Genomic DNA, 16839 nt, shown 5'->3' with positions numbered 1-16839 from the left:
GTGTGCATACAACAGTGTCATCAGCATACATTTGCAGTTCTTGCAAGATCACTCATACACAAAAAAAACATCACTGATCCTTGAGTTACACCCCTTCTTCACTTCATGTTACTGCATCATTAGCTTAAAAACACTGCATCCTATTAGATAATTATAAACAAAATAAATACAGCACCAACTAATCCTCCTTTATCAAACCTAGTTTTTATTGGCTCTATTAGGCGCAAGGTTTGCTGGAATAATTTGCTCAGGACTCATGATGGGTTGTCAGTTGTTCAATGACTTCATCTGCAACTTCTGAAATGTAATATGAATTAAACATATATATTATGTTACTGATGGGGCGGCACGGTGGCGCAGCAGGTAGTGCGCGTGCCTCACAGCAAGAAGGTTGCTGGTTCGAACCCTGGGTCGGGCAGGGCCTTTCTGTGTGAAGTTTGCATGTTCTTCCCTGGCACTCCGGCTTCCTCCTCCCACAGAGGAAGGTTAATTGGTCTCTAAATTGTCCGTAGGTGTGAGTGTGTGAGTTGTCTGTCTGTGTGTGTATGTAGCCCTGCGATCGGCTGGCGACCATTGCTAGCTGGGATAGGCTCCAGCCCCCCGCAACCCCGAAATGGGATGCGTGGGTAAAGAAGATGAATGAATGAATGAATGTTACTGATGTGGCATATTTTCTAATTCCAGCCTCTTAAATCTAGATATGTTCTGGTTTCTTTACTCCTCTATGACAGTAAACTGAGTGTCTTTGTGATGTGACAAAACAAGACATTGCAGGACGTCATCTCAGGCTTTGTGAAACACTCATTGACATTCTTCACCATTTCTAGACATTTTATAGGCTAAACAACTAATTGATTAATCAAGAAAATGATCTAAAGATTAATCGACAGTGAAAATAATCGTTAGTCGCAACCCTACATGCACTGCAACATTCTGTGATTCGTCTTTGAGCTGATACAAAGAAAACTAAAGATAATTCATGGTTTTCTTAAGATTGAAAAACATAGACTTGTAATCTGCATATCTCGACTGTCAATAGTTGAAATGTTGAAGGGCCTACAGAATGAAAGTATCTTGGCATCTGTCTTGATGACAAATTTATATCTAAATAGCACATGAGGAACCTTGAGGGACATTCTTGATGTCTGTGGTCTATATTGACGTCACGTCAGTCAAGGTTTAATCTGGAAGCTCTTCCTACACATGTTGTTCACCCCAACCCGTTCCAATGGGACATGACGTCGTACTGTTTAGTCTCAGCCGTCATACAGCCTCGACCCCTCAGCTCTTCCCACATGGAGTAAACATCCTCTCCCGTAGTCCAGAGAGGGCAAAGCGTTCTGTCCGATAAGTGATTCCACAATCAGGCTCACTTTGCCAATCAGTAATATGATTTTCCCTGAGGGATATGTGGTGTACACACTTACTGTAAGTGACTGACTGATAAACACTGACAGATATTTTTACTGTCTCTATGTCAATGTTCCACTGATGTTTGCTAATTTTCACATGGAGTAGAAATGAATAACTTGATCCGTCATAACAACTTGGTGTTTATAGTGGGATGGTCACAAACACCTTAACAGACAGTGTTTCTATATTTTAAGAACCCATTGCTTTTTTACTGTTTTTAAGATTAAGAGGATTAAGAAGTTAATTCCACTTAATTCTAAAAGGTGGAAAAGAAATTCAGCAAGCAAAAGTTTTGGGAATGTTTGTGAATAAATAGTTAAATAAATAATTTGTGACTTATTCTTGAGATTTGCTTCTGTCTGTCACAGTAGAAAATACCTCCAAGACTGAAGTGAAACATTAGTGAAACTGAAAATAAAATCACGTTTTGATTAGTGAACATTTGTGTTAGCGCGCCCTCTATCGCTCAATAAATGTAATCCCTGACCTGTGCACCGGAAACCACGTGGTTCAGCTTTTCACACGCGCATGTAGCTGCTGGAATGACTTCCTTTCACGAGCGTGTACATTTAACCCCATCTTAAAACTATTTTATCTACTTCATTAAAACCATGTCAGACAAGTCGGAATTAAAAATCAATTCCCGGTTTGCGCAGAAATATGAGAAATACCGACAGAAAGAAGAACTGCAGAGACGTAAGTGTGTCACTCTTAGCTAACGATGCTAAACCATCATGCTAACAACCCAACGTGGGAGAGTGTACTGGCTTTGAGTCGTTTCCTACGACGCTGACCTGTTTTTGGGATTAATGTGTGTGTGCTGTGTGTCGTTGTGCAGTGAAGGACCGATACGGAGACCGAGCTGATGAGAGCGGCTCTGAGTCGTCTGAGTCCAGCTCTGATGACAGTGAAGCGGTTAGCATCGTCCCTCTGTCAACACATAGCAGTGGCTCAGTAACGTGCCGGAGTGTTTCATGGGTTGTCTTACTTTTATTCACCCCCCCAGGAATTGGACCCGCAAGTTGAAAGAGACTTTTACAGAACGCTGTCACTGCTGAAGAAGAAAGACCCGAAGATCTACCAGAACGATGCAATGTTCTACTCAGAAGGTGGTTGAAGTGCTGTCATGTGTGCTGCTTTCACAGCCTGTCAGACATCTTCATTTTTTACACATAAGTGATGGAAATCTGTTGTTTTCAGGCGCATCCACCAGTGATGAGAAGAAGCCTTCGACCTCAAAGACGGAAGTAAAGCCCATGTATCTCAAGGACTATGAGCGTAAAGTCATTCTGGAAAGAGAAGGGTGAGTGAGACACTGATGTGCCATCATTTACTGTCCACTATGTGTCTGAACCACAATTATCATCACGGTGGCTCATCAAGTGTCCTAACCTGCCAAATTGATGCATTTTTGGTTCTACCAGGAGTCCTAACGGGACTTTACCCCTATTTTTGCTGATAATGTTGGAAGGCTGTCGTTGTTAGAAAATACGAGTATAGGACGTTCAGTCAGAGACACAGTGAGCTTATTAAAAAACATCATTCTGGCAAGCAATAAATGTATATGAAAATGTAATTTTTTTTGATGCAAAAGAAAAAGCACATGCTCTCTGAGCTAAAACAGAAGACCCCAGCAACCATACAGCTACAGGGTCCTGAAGCTTTGAAACTGATGTTTGGGTCTGTCACGACCAGTAATTTAAAGGACCAGTGTGTAAGATTTTGCAGGCTCTATCGGCAGAAATAGAATATAACATTCATAAATATGTTTTCATTTGTGTGTAATCACCTGAAATCACAAATTGTTGCATGTTCTTTATCTTAGAATGACTATTTTATATCTACAGAAGGTGTGGGTCCTCTTCTACAGAGTCTGCCATGTTTACATTTCATTATGTGACACCAGCTATTTCTTCACTTTGGAAACATATTTTTTTGCATACCTCGATAGTTTTATCACTTACACTATTTACCCATGATAGTGGGTATTTTTGATATTCTTGATGAATGCAGGCTCTGACTTTTTTTTTCTATTTTACAGCAAATATGAAGATGATGATGACAGTGATGATGAGGAGGTTGCCAAGAGAATTGAGGTAGACTGATTTACCAGATAATTTTGTTCCCTTTGGAAAATGGATATACTCAATAGTGACAGATATTTTATTCATTATTATTGTTTTTTTTGTTTTGTTTTTTTCAAAGAGAGCTGCATCTCCGAGCTACATTCAGGAGCAGAAGGAGCTGAAGGAAAGGTAAGACTCAAACCGTCTGTACGTGTCTGACAGTATAACTCGCAGATTGTTTATGGAAACTAAAATCTCTCTTCAGCTTCCGTAAGTTCATCCAGGACAGCGATGATGATGACGAAGACGACGATGACAACAACAAGGGCAGTGAGGGAGATGGATCCCAGCTGCTGACCAGGAGGATCAAAACACAGGAAGAGAAGGTCAGAAACTGTTACCAGTTACTTCCTAAATAGAAATAAGAAACGTATGACAGCATTACAGATGAGGATACACTGTGTCTGTATCCGTTTGTAGGATAAAGAAGAGGCAGACTATGTGGAGTGGCTGAAAGGCCAGACTGAGCTCGATGGTCCGGAGGAGGTGAAGGACATGGTGAGTGTGAAATGCACAGGAGAGAGAGTGAGAAAGCATGTCGGGGAAATTATTTCAGAGGCTTGGGTTTGACTTGCTGAGTAATGAGAGTGGTCTGTGTTGAGACAGAAATACTTAAGGGACTACTGGAATGACCCGGAGTTGGACGAGAAGGAACGTTTCCTGAGAGACTATGTGCTCAACAAGGGCTACCGAGATGAGGACGATGATGATGAACGGTATGTTGCTTCCTGTGCGGACGTTAGCTTCGTTTTCCTCATAAAGCATTCATACACAGCCTAATTATACAACATGTACAATAAACACTCCATCCACGCATTAAGGATCCCAACCTACGATGAGGTGGTCCAGGACGATGTGGAGGACTCTGAAGAGGAAGGGGAGACTTTCTTGGAGCTGCAGGACAACTTTGAGAGACGTTACAACTTCCGCTTTGAAGAGCCCGACGCTCAGCAGGTCAAGACGTACCCCCGCAGCATCGCCACGTCCGTGCGCTCCAAAGACGACCGCAGGAAACGCAAACGGGAGGAAGTGAAAGAAAGGAAGACGAAGGTGCCTGTCATGTGACACGCTCTGCCTGCTCCTCTGCATTAAATCCTAATATGCCTTCATTCGTTTGCTAATATAACCAAACCTTTCTCTTTCTCTGCTTTTCCTTCGCTCCCTTTCCCAAAAACTATTTCAGGAGAAAGAGCAGAAGCGCGAGCAGCTGAAGCAGCTGAAGAACTTGAAGCGAAACGAGATCATGGAGAAGCTGAAGAGGCTTCAGGAGCTGACTGGCAACGAGCAGCTCGCCTTCAGTGAGACTGACCTGGAGGGAGAATTCGATCCACAGCAACACGATCAACTCATGCAGGTGGGTGGCTACACACACACACACACACACACACACACACACACACACACATACACACTCTGTTGCTGAACTGGTATTTGTATGCTCGCTTAATTGACCAATAGCGTAACTCCTACCCTAAACAGTGATTGTCCAGTCACAGCTCAGCAGTTGTAGAATCCATTCAAACCTCCTCTAAACATGGCTGGGATCTCATTTGTTTGATGTGGTGTTTGGTCCTGCGTCAGTTTGAAAAGTCATAACTGAAGACGGGTGATTCAACACAATGGTCTGCGCTCGCCTCCAAACCCACACAGGTGCACTCTGTTTGGCTAATTAGACTTCAGGTGTGCTGTCGACCAATTGAGATTCTTTAATTAAACCAGTCAACGCACATGTTGGCTGATAAAGACGCTGCAGCTGCTCTTTGCAGAAAGAGTGCGCTCAGTGTTTCCTTTTCCACTTACATTTAAACTCATCGTCAGCGACGTTTGTTGTTTCTTCCTGTTTGCAGAAATTCTTTGGAGATGAATACTACGGAGAAGAAGAGCAGGAGAAGCCTCAGTTCGACGGTGATGATGGTGAAGTCGAGGGTAAGCTTGTGTTTTTGTCATGTTACCTGATGCAGCGGTGTTGACACTTGCATGTTTTACTTAAATGTAGTAGTAATTCAGTCACCTTAAGTCTGCTGTGCTGCAGATGGCAACAGTTTGAGGATGTAAACTCTGGCTTGTGTGTGTGCTCATCAGAGCACTGGAACTGGGACACATGGACAGGAGAGGAACAAGAGGACTACGGTGAAGAGGAGCATGATGGAGAGGAGTGTGACGCTGCTGGGTTTCACTGCGATGATGAAGGCTTCATTGTGAGTCGACTGATTTCTACTGAAAGCTTTATTTTATCCTCTCAGCTGGTCAGAGATCAGCTGCACAAAGAGAAACTCGCTCACCAAAGCGTCAACCTGTTCAAATAGATGGATGCAGACTACGACCCCAGCCAGCAGACCGCCTCCAAGAAGAAGAAGAAAAAGGAGAGGAAGAAGATGCAGAAGACAGATATGCCACAGATGGGCAAAAAGAGAAAAAAGTCTCACTTCGCAGAGGCCATCACCAGAAACAAACCTGTGTTTGATCCCCGTAAGTGTCAGTCAGCCTCCTAACTTTCTCCAGCAGGTGCTGAGGTGTGTAGTTGTTTAAGGAAGTTTGTTGTTGGTGTTCCAGAGGAGAAAAGCTTCGAGCAGTACTTGGATGAGTACTACAAGCTGGACTATGAGGACATCATAGACGACCTCCCATGCAGGTTCCGCTACAGGCAGGTCCTGGCCAACGACTTCGGCCTCAGCACTGACGAGGTGAGAGCAGCAGCGCCTCACCAGCTCCAAATAACTGACCGTTCACTAAGACCATATTTACCATGCAAGTACCATCCAAACAGCTGCATGTCTCAGTTTGTGATCCATGCAGAAGACATGGAAATGAAGACTTCGTGTTCTTGTATTGCTGTGTACAGCATGTTAATCATAGCATTATAGTTAGTTAGCTAGTTCTTATTTGTATTTTCAAACTGTATGTTTTCCCCCAAATCAGTAAACAGCAGGACAGAGCTACTGATGTTAGCCTAAACTTAAAATGTGCCAGCTGTGAACAGGGCTTGTTAACATCTGTAACTCTGCTGTATGCTGCTGTATGAAATGACTATGGCCCTCAAAGTGATGCTACTTAGCTAACGTTTGCAGCTATGCTAGGCAGTCAAACACTGTTTGATCTGAGAAGAAACCACCATCCAAAGTCTTTGTTTCTAACATCTCTCTCTGACTGCAGCCTCATACACAGCACTTCAACATGTGCAGAAATCCAAAGCTTCACCTGCCGTGCCTCCTTAAGGTTGCTCTGCTGTGATTAGACTCTGTTTGGGGAAAGGTTTTAGCGAACGGTCAGTTGTAATCTGGTCTAAACAAACTGAGAACAATGATATGATGCAGGCTGATGGGATGTTTGTTGATGATGCTGCAGTGATGAGTGTTGAGGTGACTGATCTGGTATTGCTTTTCCTCCGGGGAGAGCTCTGACCAGGGAATGATCTCAATTTAATCTTCTCTCTGAGCAGACCACACACTGATTTGGTCGAGCAGCAGCAAACATCAGACATTTAAAGCAGACAAACTCTAGAAAGTCTGCCCCGGTGTGAAGAAAATGGACCAAAGACGTTACATAAAGACACGAGTTGTTGAAGTTTCTGGTTCTTCCCTCAGATTTTAAATGCTGATGATAAGGAGCTGAACCACTGGTGCTCTCTGAAGAAGACCTGCATGTTCAGGTACTGCCTCTGTCCTTCATGGTCAAGTGTTACATGTGCTCTCTTGTCTCACCTCATTTGTGACTGTTTTCTTTTGCCCTCTCAGGTCTGATAAGGAAGAGATGAGTGATTTGAAGAACTATAAAATCAAGGCCCAGAATGAAAAGAAGAAGAAAGAAATCCTGAGCTCTGTATACTCTGTGTGAGTATGACACATGAATCAGCTGGATGTCTGGTAATACATCCACTGTTATTGTAGAAATGTGTAACAATATTTATCTGGACTTAATCTACAGGGAGGATAAAGAGGGGCAAGAGGCTAAGACCAAGGTGGGGAAGAAGCGACGAGATCGCCTGAAGAACGCAGAGAATGAAGGCAGAGAAGAGCCCGGTGCCGTTGCCTCCATCGTGGACTCCACAGAAGAGACACTCGCCCAAGCTCTCAGAGAGGCAGCAGAGGAGGCAGCAGGAGAGGAGGAAGAGATTCTGATACCCCGGAAAAAGATGAAACAGGAAGAGGAGCCTCAGACACTGGTTACTGCTGAGGAAGCACAAGATAAGCCTGAGGTGAAGAACAGGACTGAGAGGCCCAAATGGTCCAAGAGGAAGCACAAGCATTCAGGTGGACGGCTCGCGTCAGGAACCTCTGGGGTCAAAATAGGTGGCCGGGAGTTCAGTAGACAGAGACTGAAAGCTTATGGTCTGAACCCCAAGAGACTGTTCTTCAGACAGCTCGGCAGACAGAAACGAAAAGCACAGGAGAAGAAAGAGAAGCAGAAAAACAAGGAGTGATAAGAGTTGTTTTTTTTTTTTAAAGAATAAATGGAAATGAACTTTTTCATTGTTTTCTGGCTTCACATTGACGTTTTCATTAATTAAAAAAACTGAAAGAAACATTTAAATGATGGCTCCAATTTTTTCTTCTAATTTAACTTTGTACTTAAAAATGAGTATAAAATTAGACTGAGGTTGATTAGAGATTTGAACCTGTTTCACTTCCTACATGCATATTGTGTTAAGATTTCACAAAACCTTTAATAAACATGCAGTTAAAACTGGATCCCTGTGCATTTTTAGACATGTCATTTCTTCAAAGTTTGATAACTTGTGTGTCTGGGTTTTCACAAAACTTAAAAAATGGTGTAGTCCAGTTATTCATTTGTATGCTAACCCGGTGCTTCATAAACTTGGATTGGTGGTATATTCAACTTCGCACTAAATTTAAAGGAAAAGTAATATATTGTCAATATTATGTCAGTGTACCAGAGTGGAGGGTCAACAAAATCGAGAGCTTGTAGATGAAAATTATAGGACACAGGAGACGATGAGAAAAAGCAGAGCTGCTCGGAGTTCGTTCCCGAGAGAACAGGGACACGCTGTATATTCACTCCTGTACTGTAGGTGGCGGTATGCACGTGAGAGGTTGCTCGAAATCCGCCAAGGACCAAAGAAGAAGAGGAAGAAGAGGCGCGCGCCTGGTCTGAATTTGAATCCCGGAAAAGAGCTGAACGGTACGATGTTTTCTGCTTCACTTTTACCAAAAATTAGCTTCTTTCTTCGATAAACACTGAACCTGCTTGTTAGATACAGAGCCGACAGTTCGGGTTGTAATTTGTGTTGTGTGTGAGAATCATTTTATCGTAGTTTAGCCACGTAACTAACGTTTACACTGGACGTCCTGGAAAGCTGTCGTTGTAAACAAAACACAGGAGGGTTTATTCACTTTAGCCGCTGTGTCACATTCAGCAGGAGGGTCAGTATTGAACATTAGTTCACTCAAGTAAATACTGAAGTAAGCTAAGAGTTTCTCGACTGCTTTTTCGTGGTAACGTAATCTTACGTATTTCAGATTTTTCCAATACTTCCAAACGGAAATAACTTTTTGGTCAACTTTATGTAAAAGCTAAAGATACATTTTCTTTTTTGTGTTTTTTGAAACTAAATATTAATATGCATTGTTTCAGTTTAAATATGAATATTTCTTCTGAGTTCAAGTCATCTGAATATCTCTTCCACCACTGGAGAAGCAGACCCTCTAATCTAAGCTGAATCTCCTCTGTTGTCTCTTTCTAGTTGCAAGCACCATCACAATGGTTCAAGGTCATAAATTTCAAGACCTGGAGGAGACGGGGGCGGCGTTGGTGGCCTACATCAACAGCAGCCAACCTGAGAAACTGATGGAGGTGAAAAGCGATAATCTGGCCATTTTTGATCAACACGTTGAGACAAAGAAGTTTGTGACCCAGATATTAAAAGGCAAGTAATCAGACATTTAATGATGTATTGTTTCTCAGCTGGCATTAAACTTTCCAAATGACCGTTTTAGACTTGGACCCACACCCTGTAATCTTTATCTTCAGTGTCCCCTCTCTCTCTTACTACTGTGTCGCCTCTCATCCCCAGGTGTGGCTGAGATTGAGGAGAGTGCAAGCCAGAGGCTGCTGGACCTGGAGGAGGAGAAGAAGCACAGGGAGCACGAGCTGGAGAGCCTGGAGGAACAGCTGAGGCAGTGCACGGCCAAGAGCCAGATCACTGACTCAGAGTTACAGTATCTTTTATGTGTGTGCGTTTGCCGTGGAAAATGCAGTGAAAGGAGTCCTGTCTTGCTTTATGTTGCATTTTCTGTGTTGGCATCCTTAATCCTCCTCCAGGTTTCTGCAGGGAGAGCTGGAGCGTCTGAGAAACAGCGAACACGAGCTTCAGACTCTTCAGAACGAGGTGGATGAAGACACCACCGAGGTCATCCCTTCAGCAGTGTGAGTCTCAGATATTAATGTCATGAAAGGGTCTTTTGTCCAAGGACTTATCCCTCTAATGTACTTCTAATGTGTTGGTGCATGTGAATGTGTGGCTGTAGCTTTGTATGGGTATGTGTATGTTTAACGTATGTACTTTGGCGTCTTTAAGGAAATCTGTGTGTGTCAGAGAGGTTCGGCCCGGGAGAGCTTTTGTCTGTATGTGTGAGTGTATCTGTTGTTTTGCTTCGTGTGCTGTGTTTTATGTATATTTCTGTTATGGACCCACTTGAAAACGAGGTGGTTCATGTCAAGCGGTTTATCCTTCTGATGAATGTATTTATTTGGAGTGGTTGGGAAAGAAACAGAACAAACAAAGCAGAAATTACAAACAGCACCGAGCACAGGATTTAAAACACTTCTGCTCCTCCACTGACAGACGTCGACTGGCAAAACAAACAGGCAGCTAACACATAAAGCACCAAACTTTGCTTTAGTCTGTTTGACTCCACGCACTGCTTTCATGTGACTGCGGTTACATTTGGGAGTTTTAAGTAGTTTGATGTATTTTCTGATTTTGGTTTTTAATCTTCTGTCAACAGATATGTGGCTCAGGTGTACTATCTGATAACCAGGATCAAGTGGGAATATGACACACAACCCAGCATCTTAAAAGGAGGTACGGTTTTCTCTGGTGTTTTGTGCGTCCTGTCAGTGCGTGTGTGTCTGTTAATGTAGCTTCACACAGTCTTCTCCTCCCGCAGTGCACTATGGGGCAGACCTGGCCACGCCCATCAACATCGACACATCTCTGCGATCTCGGAGCGACGTGAGCGACCAGCTGTGGGACTTTGTCAGCAGTGAATGGTAGCTGAAGGACGCTGGTGTTGTCGGAGATGTTGTGTACATTATTTGTGTTTTGTGAGTTTGTTTTCTTTGGTTTTATGCACCATTTCTATTGTTTTAAAAATTAAATATGTCACACCTTTTAACCTGCTAGTTATTCTCTTAATTGTATTTCAGCCACATGGATTCATCAGAGCAGTATGTGGAGTTAGATGAAGCTAAGAGGGGTTTTGGCCACTAGATGTCACTGCAGAATTGTTTTGTTATGTTTTGCGAATGCCCCCTTGGAAAGATTGAAGCGGCGCAGGGAGATTCAGCTCCTGTGTGTGTTTGGGTTACAAAATGACTGCAAAATCCATCTGCTGAGGAAGATGCTGCTGAAAGCTTCAGAAGAGGCCTGTAGGTGCGTTAGTCAGACTAGTTTACCACAGTTTAGGCCAGACGTTCCCAACATTTAAGTGTGAGGGTACATCTGACAGAACCCTCACAGTCCTGTCACATGAGCTCAACTACTCCTTCATCAACACCACCATGTTGCAAATATGAAGACTTTTTCATTTATTTTAGCAGCCAACGTCAACTGTAACCATGCAGTTAGCAAACGGTTTCATCTCATTATTACTTTAACAGTTTCAACCGTTCATCCTTGCTTTTAGCGATATTTTAGTCATTTGTTACTTTCAGACAGCTTCAGTTTATCTTACAAATTACAGTTTCATCTAACTAGTCTGCACTGTCAGATGCAGCATGTGGTGACAACTGACTCACGTTGATGCACAGTTTATCGTCTATTCAAAATTTACTCAAGGTTATAATATGTACTATTTCCCCATTAAAATGTCTAAAAATGATTACTTCTATGTTATATACTGTGTGTACTTACATTATCCCAAATATTTAAGATAACAGCGTCTTTCATTTGGTCACCTATCAACAGCGTCATATCCCCCTTCAGTTGCTGTAACTTCGGAGAAAACAGGAAACACTAATGCTGCACTACAATAGATACTAACACACACGGTATTCTTTAGTATACCATAAAAAGAGTCAGTGTGTACTAATACATATTATGTTACATGCAGTCAAAATACCAGGAATTTCCCGTGATCCCACACCACTTCATAGCACCATCAAACTCACTGACTGTATTTTTTGAAAAGTAATATGGTGATAGAATAGATGCTGAAATCTAAACTTGCATCCAGGCTGCATTGATGGTGCCTTACCTAGTGTTTCTAGGTGCAGTGCCTAGTGCAGGGTCTGTGTGCTGTGTTATTAACCCATCTGCTCTACTGGGAACTGACACTTTCCTCTTCTTTAAAAAGGGCTTCATGCCACGTTTGTGTACCACTGCAGCGAGTGGTTAAAGAGTGGGCAGGGTGACATATGGCTGTTGGGGAGGCAGATGCTCAAATACCATAACTTGGCAGAACCATGCACCATGCATGTGGTTTCCTTACGGTAAACAGAGCAACTAACAGCTAGCAATAGCTTATTTCTGCAACTTCAGCAATACCACAGGCGCATATCATATCAAGTGGTTAACAAGTGGTTAGCATGGAGGTAGAGTGGTGTAAGTTAAGACTGAGCCTCCATCTATGTCTTTATTTTTCCTTTCATTTGTTATCTCGCTGAAGTCTCAAATGTTCGTACTCAACATTGTAAAGTAGCAGCCAACTAATTATCACTTCACTAGATTCGCTGTAAATGCGTAGCTTGCTGTCAACTAATGTACTTTCAATACGAAACATCAACTAACTTCCAATACGGTGTGTTTTGGTGTAACTTAAGATGGGCCTTAGTAAGTTTTGGTGTTATATTTGATTAAATGCATCACGCTTCACTACAACCTCACAAGCTATCATGGTGTTTAGACCTCTGTGGCACAGGGTCAGCGAACTTTTGGAACTCCACCCGGACACACATTGCTGCAGGGACATCTGTTTCTGTTTTTCTTGTCACTCAGTGTTTATTTCCCTACAGCATTTATGTTAATAACCCTTTTCTTCTTGGCAAAAGGAAACAAAAGTCCATATTTAATATTAAAGAAATAGATTTCCAATAGCTCATAGTGTCAGTATTTGTGGAGCTTTTCATGTCAGCAACCAATTATTTAATGAGCATTGTTTGGATTTTGGTTGGATGTATTATATATTACCTCAAATATAACTTTAATGTGTGTAATGACAATGATGAGTGCTATGCATGTAGTCCAGTAAGAAACGGAAAGGATGTGGATCAGAGATGAAACTTCCAGACATGAACTGTTGGAAACTTTCCTGAGAAAGAAAACTTAATGAGGCGACTCCCTGGAGTGAAGAATAAACAAAGCTCCATGTAAACATCATTCACATATGTTTTATTCAGTGCACATATAAAACTGGCATCATAACTTAAGTGAATTTTTTTTTTTTTTACAATACAAAATGCAGCTTTGATGAAATCAGAAAAGGTTATAGATATTTACAAAGTACACTAAAAAATCAGTAAATAGATTTTTTTTTCTACATTTATGTACAATATTACCATTGGCAACATGTTCACTTCTATGTCACTATGACCACAATGTAATTCCCCATCACTTTGAAGCCCACACACTCCACTTATGTGGGCTGTGTGGGACAAGATTATATCTGCACTATTTCACAAGAAAAATAGACTCATATCATTTCATGGTCCAATAAGGTCTCTCCTTTGAACTCTTTGTCCACAAGCTTTAACATATCGCGGCTATATTCTAGTCCGTTAAACCAAGAAGGCGTCAACAAACCTCCACTGTCAGCTTTATTGCTTTTAGTCATTCATCATGTGTCGCTACATATGTCGAGGGGACCTCCAAAGCTGCAAACCGCTCGGCACAGCCCTCCATATGACGTGTTCAGTGCGTCTCCAGGCCGCTGAGCCTCTGATCTCGGCCAAGGGGACCTCTACCCAGCGTAAGTGCTGACCAAAACTCACATGGCAGAAATTACATGGGTTTGGCAGCAGGGTTTGGGTGTGGATGCTCTGTGTTTGTAACCACATATCATTATATGGTGCACAGGGAGAGGAGATAAGGATAAATCTTATGCTTGGGTCCTGCTCAGATGTGCAGCATAATTGTGAAATGTCTTGTACACAATCATTTTATGTGCAAAGGCTGATAAAAAAAAAAAAAAAAAAAAAATGAAATGACATGTTTTTTTTTCCACAGGGAATATCTGGCAAATACTGGCCTTGTTTTCAGAGTCTAAGAGACAAATGTAATGTGCTTTTCACAAGAAGCTGCCAGCTTCTGTTAATGCATTGACATTTCCTGTTTTTCGTATTTGACCTGTTATAGGAAATATGCACATGAAGCTGAAAAAGTCAATGTGTCTCTCCCAATTTGGACACTTAACACATACACCGAGCTTATTCTGCTCCATGAAGATTAATGCCAGAAGTGTGGCGAAGTGCAACGCAAAACTTCAGCTCCTGACGTACATGCTCGCTTGATGTGAGCGCGCATGCAACTCAGATTAGAGAGAAGCAGCCTGGTTGTAACACTAGTTGTCCATGTCTTACGTGAATGCTTGCTCTCAGTGTTAAATGAGCCACCATGTCATGTTTTGGACATCCTGGGGTAAATGGCTTTGATAGTAGAGGGTGTTAAGTTACCGGAGGATACTGTTGTCTCCAGTCCTTCCAGTCTGTGAGAGGCTGCATCAGTCTTACTGGTGCTGCACTCCAGGAAGGGCATCCCAATCTTCTTCACCTGTCCGTCTTTTGTTAAGAGGCAGTGCTGGCAGAGGAGCCTGAGGATGGCCCTCCTCATGTCCTTGCTGGTCAGGGTGTAGATGATGGGGTTCAGGAGAGAGTTGAATATGGCGATGCCCAGGAAATAGTCTGCCTTCAGGAGCACCTCGCAGCTTTTGGCTGGACAGCAGAAGTCCAGCAGGAGGAGGATGAAGAGGGGCAGCCAACACGCGATGAAGACTCCCAAGACTATGGTGACGGTCTTCAGCAGGGCCATGTACTTCTGGGACTTGCGGTAGAGGCCTTTGCGCTGCGGAACTGAAGCAAGGCGCTGGGTGTTGGACTTGACGATGCGGAAGATGCGGACATAGAGCACCACAATGGACATGAGGATGGCGCTGAAGACAGTGATGCAGAAGAGGATGTAGCTCTTGGCATAGAGTGGGAGGACTGTGGAGCACTGGTCCAGCTGTCCCATGCAGTTCCAGCCCAGGACGGGCAGGATGCCCAACAGCACAGACAGCACCCAGCTCGCTCCAATCAGAGCAAACATCCGCCCCTGTTTGTCCCCCTGGTACGGCTTCATCCTCACCATGGTAACGTGGCGCTCTATGGCGATGGCCAGCAGGCTGATGACCGAGGCGGCCAGCATGATGAACACGCCGCCCTCCCTCAGGAACCACAGCACCGGGGTCATGTTTAACGTGTTGGCACCAGACATGATGATGTTCACCATGTAGGTGAAGCCTGCGAGCAGGTCAGACAGAGTCAGGTTGCCTAATAAATAGTACATGGGCAGATGGAACTTCTTGTTCTTCCAGATAGCCAGAAGCACCACAGCGTTTTCTACCACTATAAGCAGGCAGACCAGCAGGAACGCGATGGCCTCTGGTTTGAGTCCTTCCTTGTACTTGTTCTCCTTCAGCTTGCCTGTGAAGTTGTAGTGCTCTATGATGACTGCATTGCTCTGGTACTCATCAAACATCCGCAGCAGGTTTCCTGTGGAGGGGGACATGGGCATGGCTGACGGGGCTACAGCAGCATGGGCAGCGTGGAAAGCCTCGGTAGCCATTTTTATGTTTCCAAAGGAAGACGCTTCTGCTTTTTTTTTTCCTCTTTACTTCACTTTTTCTGATTAGCAAATTAGATCCACAGAGATGGTGTCACACAGTCCACACAGTTTCTGTCTTTGCTGATGAAATGGCAGAAGCAGTCAGCTGTTGTACACAGGAGGAAAAAGTGCTCCTTTTGATGCTATCAGACAGGATTTCCTGTGGTTTGAAAATTTTTCCTCCAAAAAATCTTTTTCTTTCAATGCCAGGGCTGCGCACTAGGAGGCGATGAGAGCCAGCCTGCATGAAAACAAGAGGGAGAGAAAGTTAGAATTGATGTGGGAAAATAAACACCATAATTAACGACAGGAGATGGGCTGTTAAATTAATTTTGAAAGCCTCTACAATATCCAGAATGTACGGCAATGATTACACACAATAGCGATCATATCTGCATGATTCATGAGGGGGGAAGCCTCCAGCACGGAACACGCAGTCATAACCTCCAGGACAAAACAAGGGTTTGAGCTTCAGTGGGATTCAAATGAGAAAAAGCCTTTCAAAGTTTTCACTGAACTTTTTTTTTTTTTCTCTCTCTCTCTGAATCCACTGACCTCAGTGTGAGTGTTTTCCTGCCAGTCAAGACTTAATCCCACATTTGGGACAAGTGGAACACAACAAGTAGAAACTAACAGGCATCTTATGTGTCATTTGTGCGTAAATACGCGCGTATTTACGCATCCAAATTTAACTCGCACAGACAATTAAACTGAGCTTACTGATTTATCATTTCTTTGCATTGATTTCCAGTTGTAATTGGCATATATAGAGTAAAAAAAACACAGCTAGGTTTATACACATTATGACATCCAAACTATCCATTTCACAGCTGTTGCGAGTTAAAGTCACTATAAACCCATCACCGAGCAGCACAGGCGCATCTCACTCCTCCCAAAGCATCTTACCGGACCGATGTGGCAAAAAAGTAAACGTTTCCACGCACCTGTAAAATCGTGTAAATATCCAGAGAAACTTCAGCAGAGGTGATCCCACGGCCGCAGCAGAGGAGGACCCGGACTCGGTCTGTAGCGGCTCCACAGCGACATGTGAGTGTGATGTGGGAATGGAGCAGGGCAGGACTCAACACGCAGTGGGTTGGTCTATAATGTTTTTGCCCTTCAGCGATTTTCTTCCTTCCTTCTCTGACCCCTTCAGTCTTTTTTTTTTTTTTTTTTTTTTTTCTGATTCGCCCTCAGGAGGAATCAGAGCTCGATGACAGATTTTGTGTTTGTGTTTGTGTCACTACAACAGAAGAAGTAGAA

At 43.2% G+C, this 16839-nt stretch overlaps 3 protein-coding genes and 1 non-coding gene across 4 annotated transcripts; 3 read left to right on the top strand and 1 right to left on the bottom strand.

Moving 5' to 3' along the window:
* Positions 1 to 1906: 1906 nt before the first annotated feature.
* On the top strand, positions 1907 to 7975 carry kri1 (KRI1 homolog). Its single transcript, XM_076753561.1, has 18 exons — positions 1907 to 2109; positions 2252 to 2328; positions 2420 to 2522; positions 2614 to 2716; positions 3455 to 3509; positions 3619 to 3668; positions 3745 to 3865; positions 3960 to 4037; positions 4146 to 4255; positions 4361 to 4589; positions 4723 to 4893; positions 5387 to 5465; positions 5622 to 5737; positions 5846 to 6008; positions 6093 to 6223; positions 7124 to 7188; positions 7274 to 7369; positions 7464 to 7975. Exons 1-18 carry the CDS (start codon positions 2025 to 2027, stop codon positions 7957 to 7959), a joined length of 2328 nt encoding a protein of 775 aa, XP_076609676.1. The 5' UTR covers positions 1907 to 2024; the 3' UTR covers positions 7960 to 7975.
* LOC143334749 (Z30 small nucleolar RNA) lies at positions 6879 to 6978 on the top strand. Its single transcript, XR_013078352.1, has one exon. It is a non-coding gene; the product is annotated as a Z30 small nucleolar RNA (small nucleolar RNA).
* A 658-nt stretch (positions 7976 to 8633) lies between the features above and the next one.
* spc24 (SPC24 component of NDC80 kinetochore complex) lies at positions 8634 to 10837 on the top strand. Its single transcript, XM_076753439.1, has 6 exons — positions 8634 to 8678; positions 9241 to 9423; positions 9571 to 9715; positions 9819 to 9923; positions 10505 to 10581; positions 10667 to 10837. The coding sequence occupies exons 2-6, from the start codon at positions 9258 to 9260 to the stop codon at positions 10771 to 10773; spliced, it is 600 nt and encodes a 199-aa protein (XP_076609554.1). The 5' UTR covers positions 8634 to 8678; positions 9241 to 9257; the 3' UTR covers positions 10774 to 10837.
* Positions 10838 to 13090: 2253 nt separating this feature from the next.
* s1pr5a (sphingosine-1-phosphate receptor 5a) lies at positions 13091 to 16629 on the bottom strand. The gene is made up of 2 exons (XM_076751511.1): positions 16521 to 16629; positions 13091 to 15817 (listed from the first exon to the last, which is right to left on the bottom strand). The coding sequence occupies exon 2, from the start codon at positions 15535 to 15537 to the stop codon at positions 14332 to 14334; it is 1206 nt and encodes a 401-aa protein (XP_076607626.1). The 5' UTR covers positions 15538 to 15817; positions 16521 to 16629; the 3' UTR covers positions 13091 to 14331.
* Positions 16630 to 16839: the final 210 nt, after the last annotated feature.

Source organism: Chaetodon auriga, chromosome 16 (assembly GCF_051107435.1).
Source record: "Chaetodon auriga isolate fChaAug3 chromosome 16, fChaAug3.hap1, whole genome shotgun sequence".
Classification (NCBI taxonomy): Eukaryota; Metazoa; Chordata; class Actinopteri; order Chaetodontiformes; family Chaetodontidae; genus Chaetodon; species Chaetodon auriga.
Note: the sequence above shows the minus strand (reverse complement) of the source record. Positions and strands in the feature narration are given on the sequence as shown.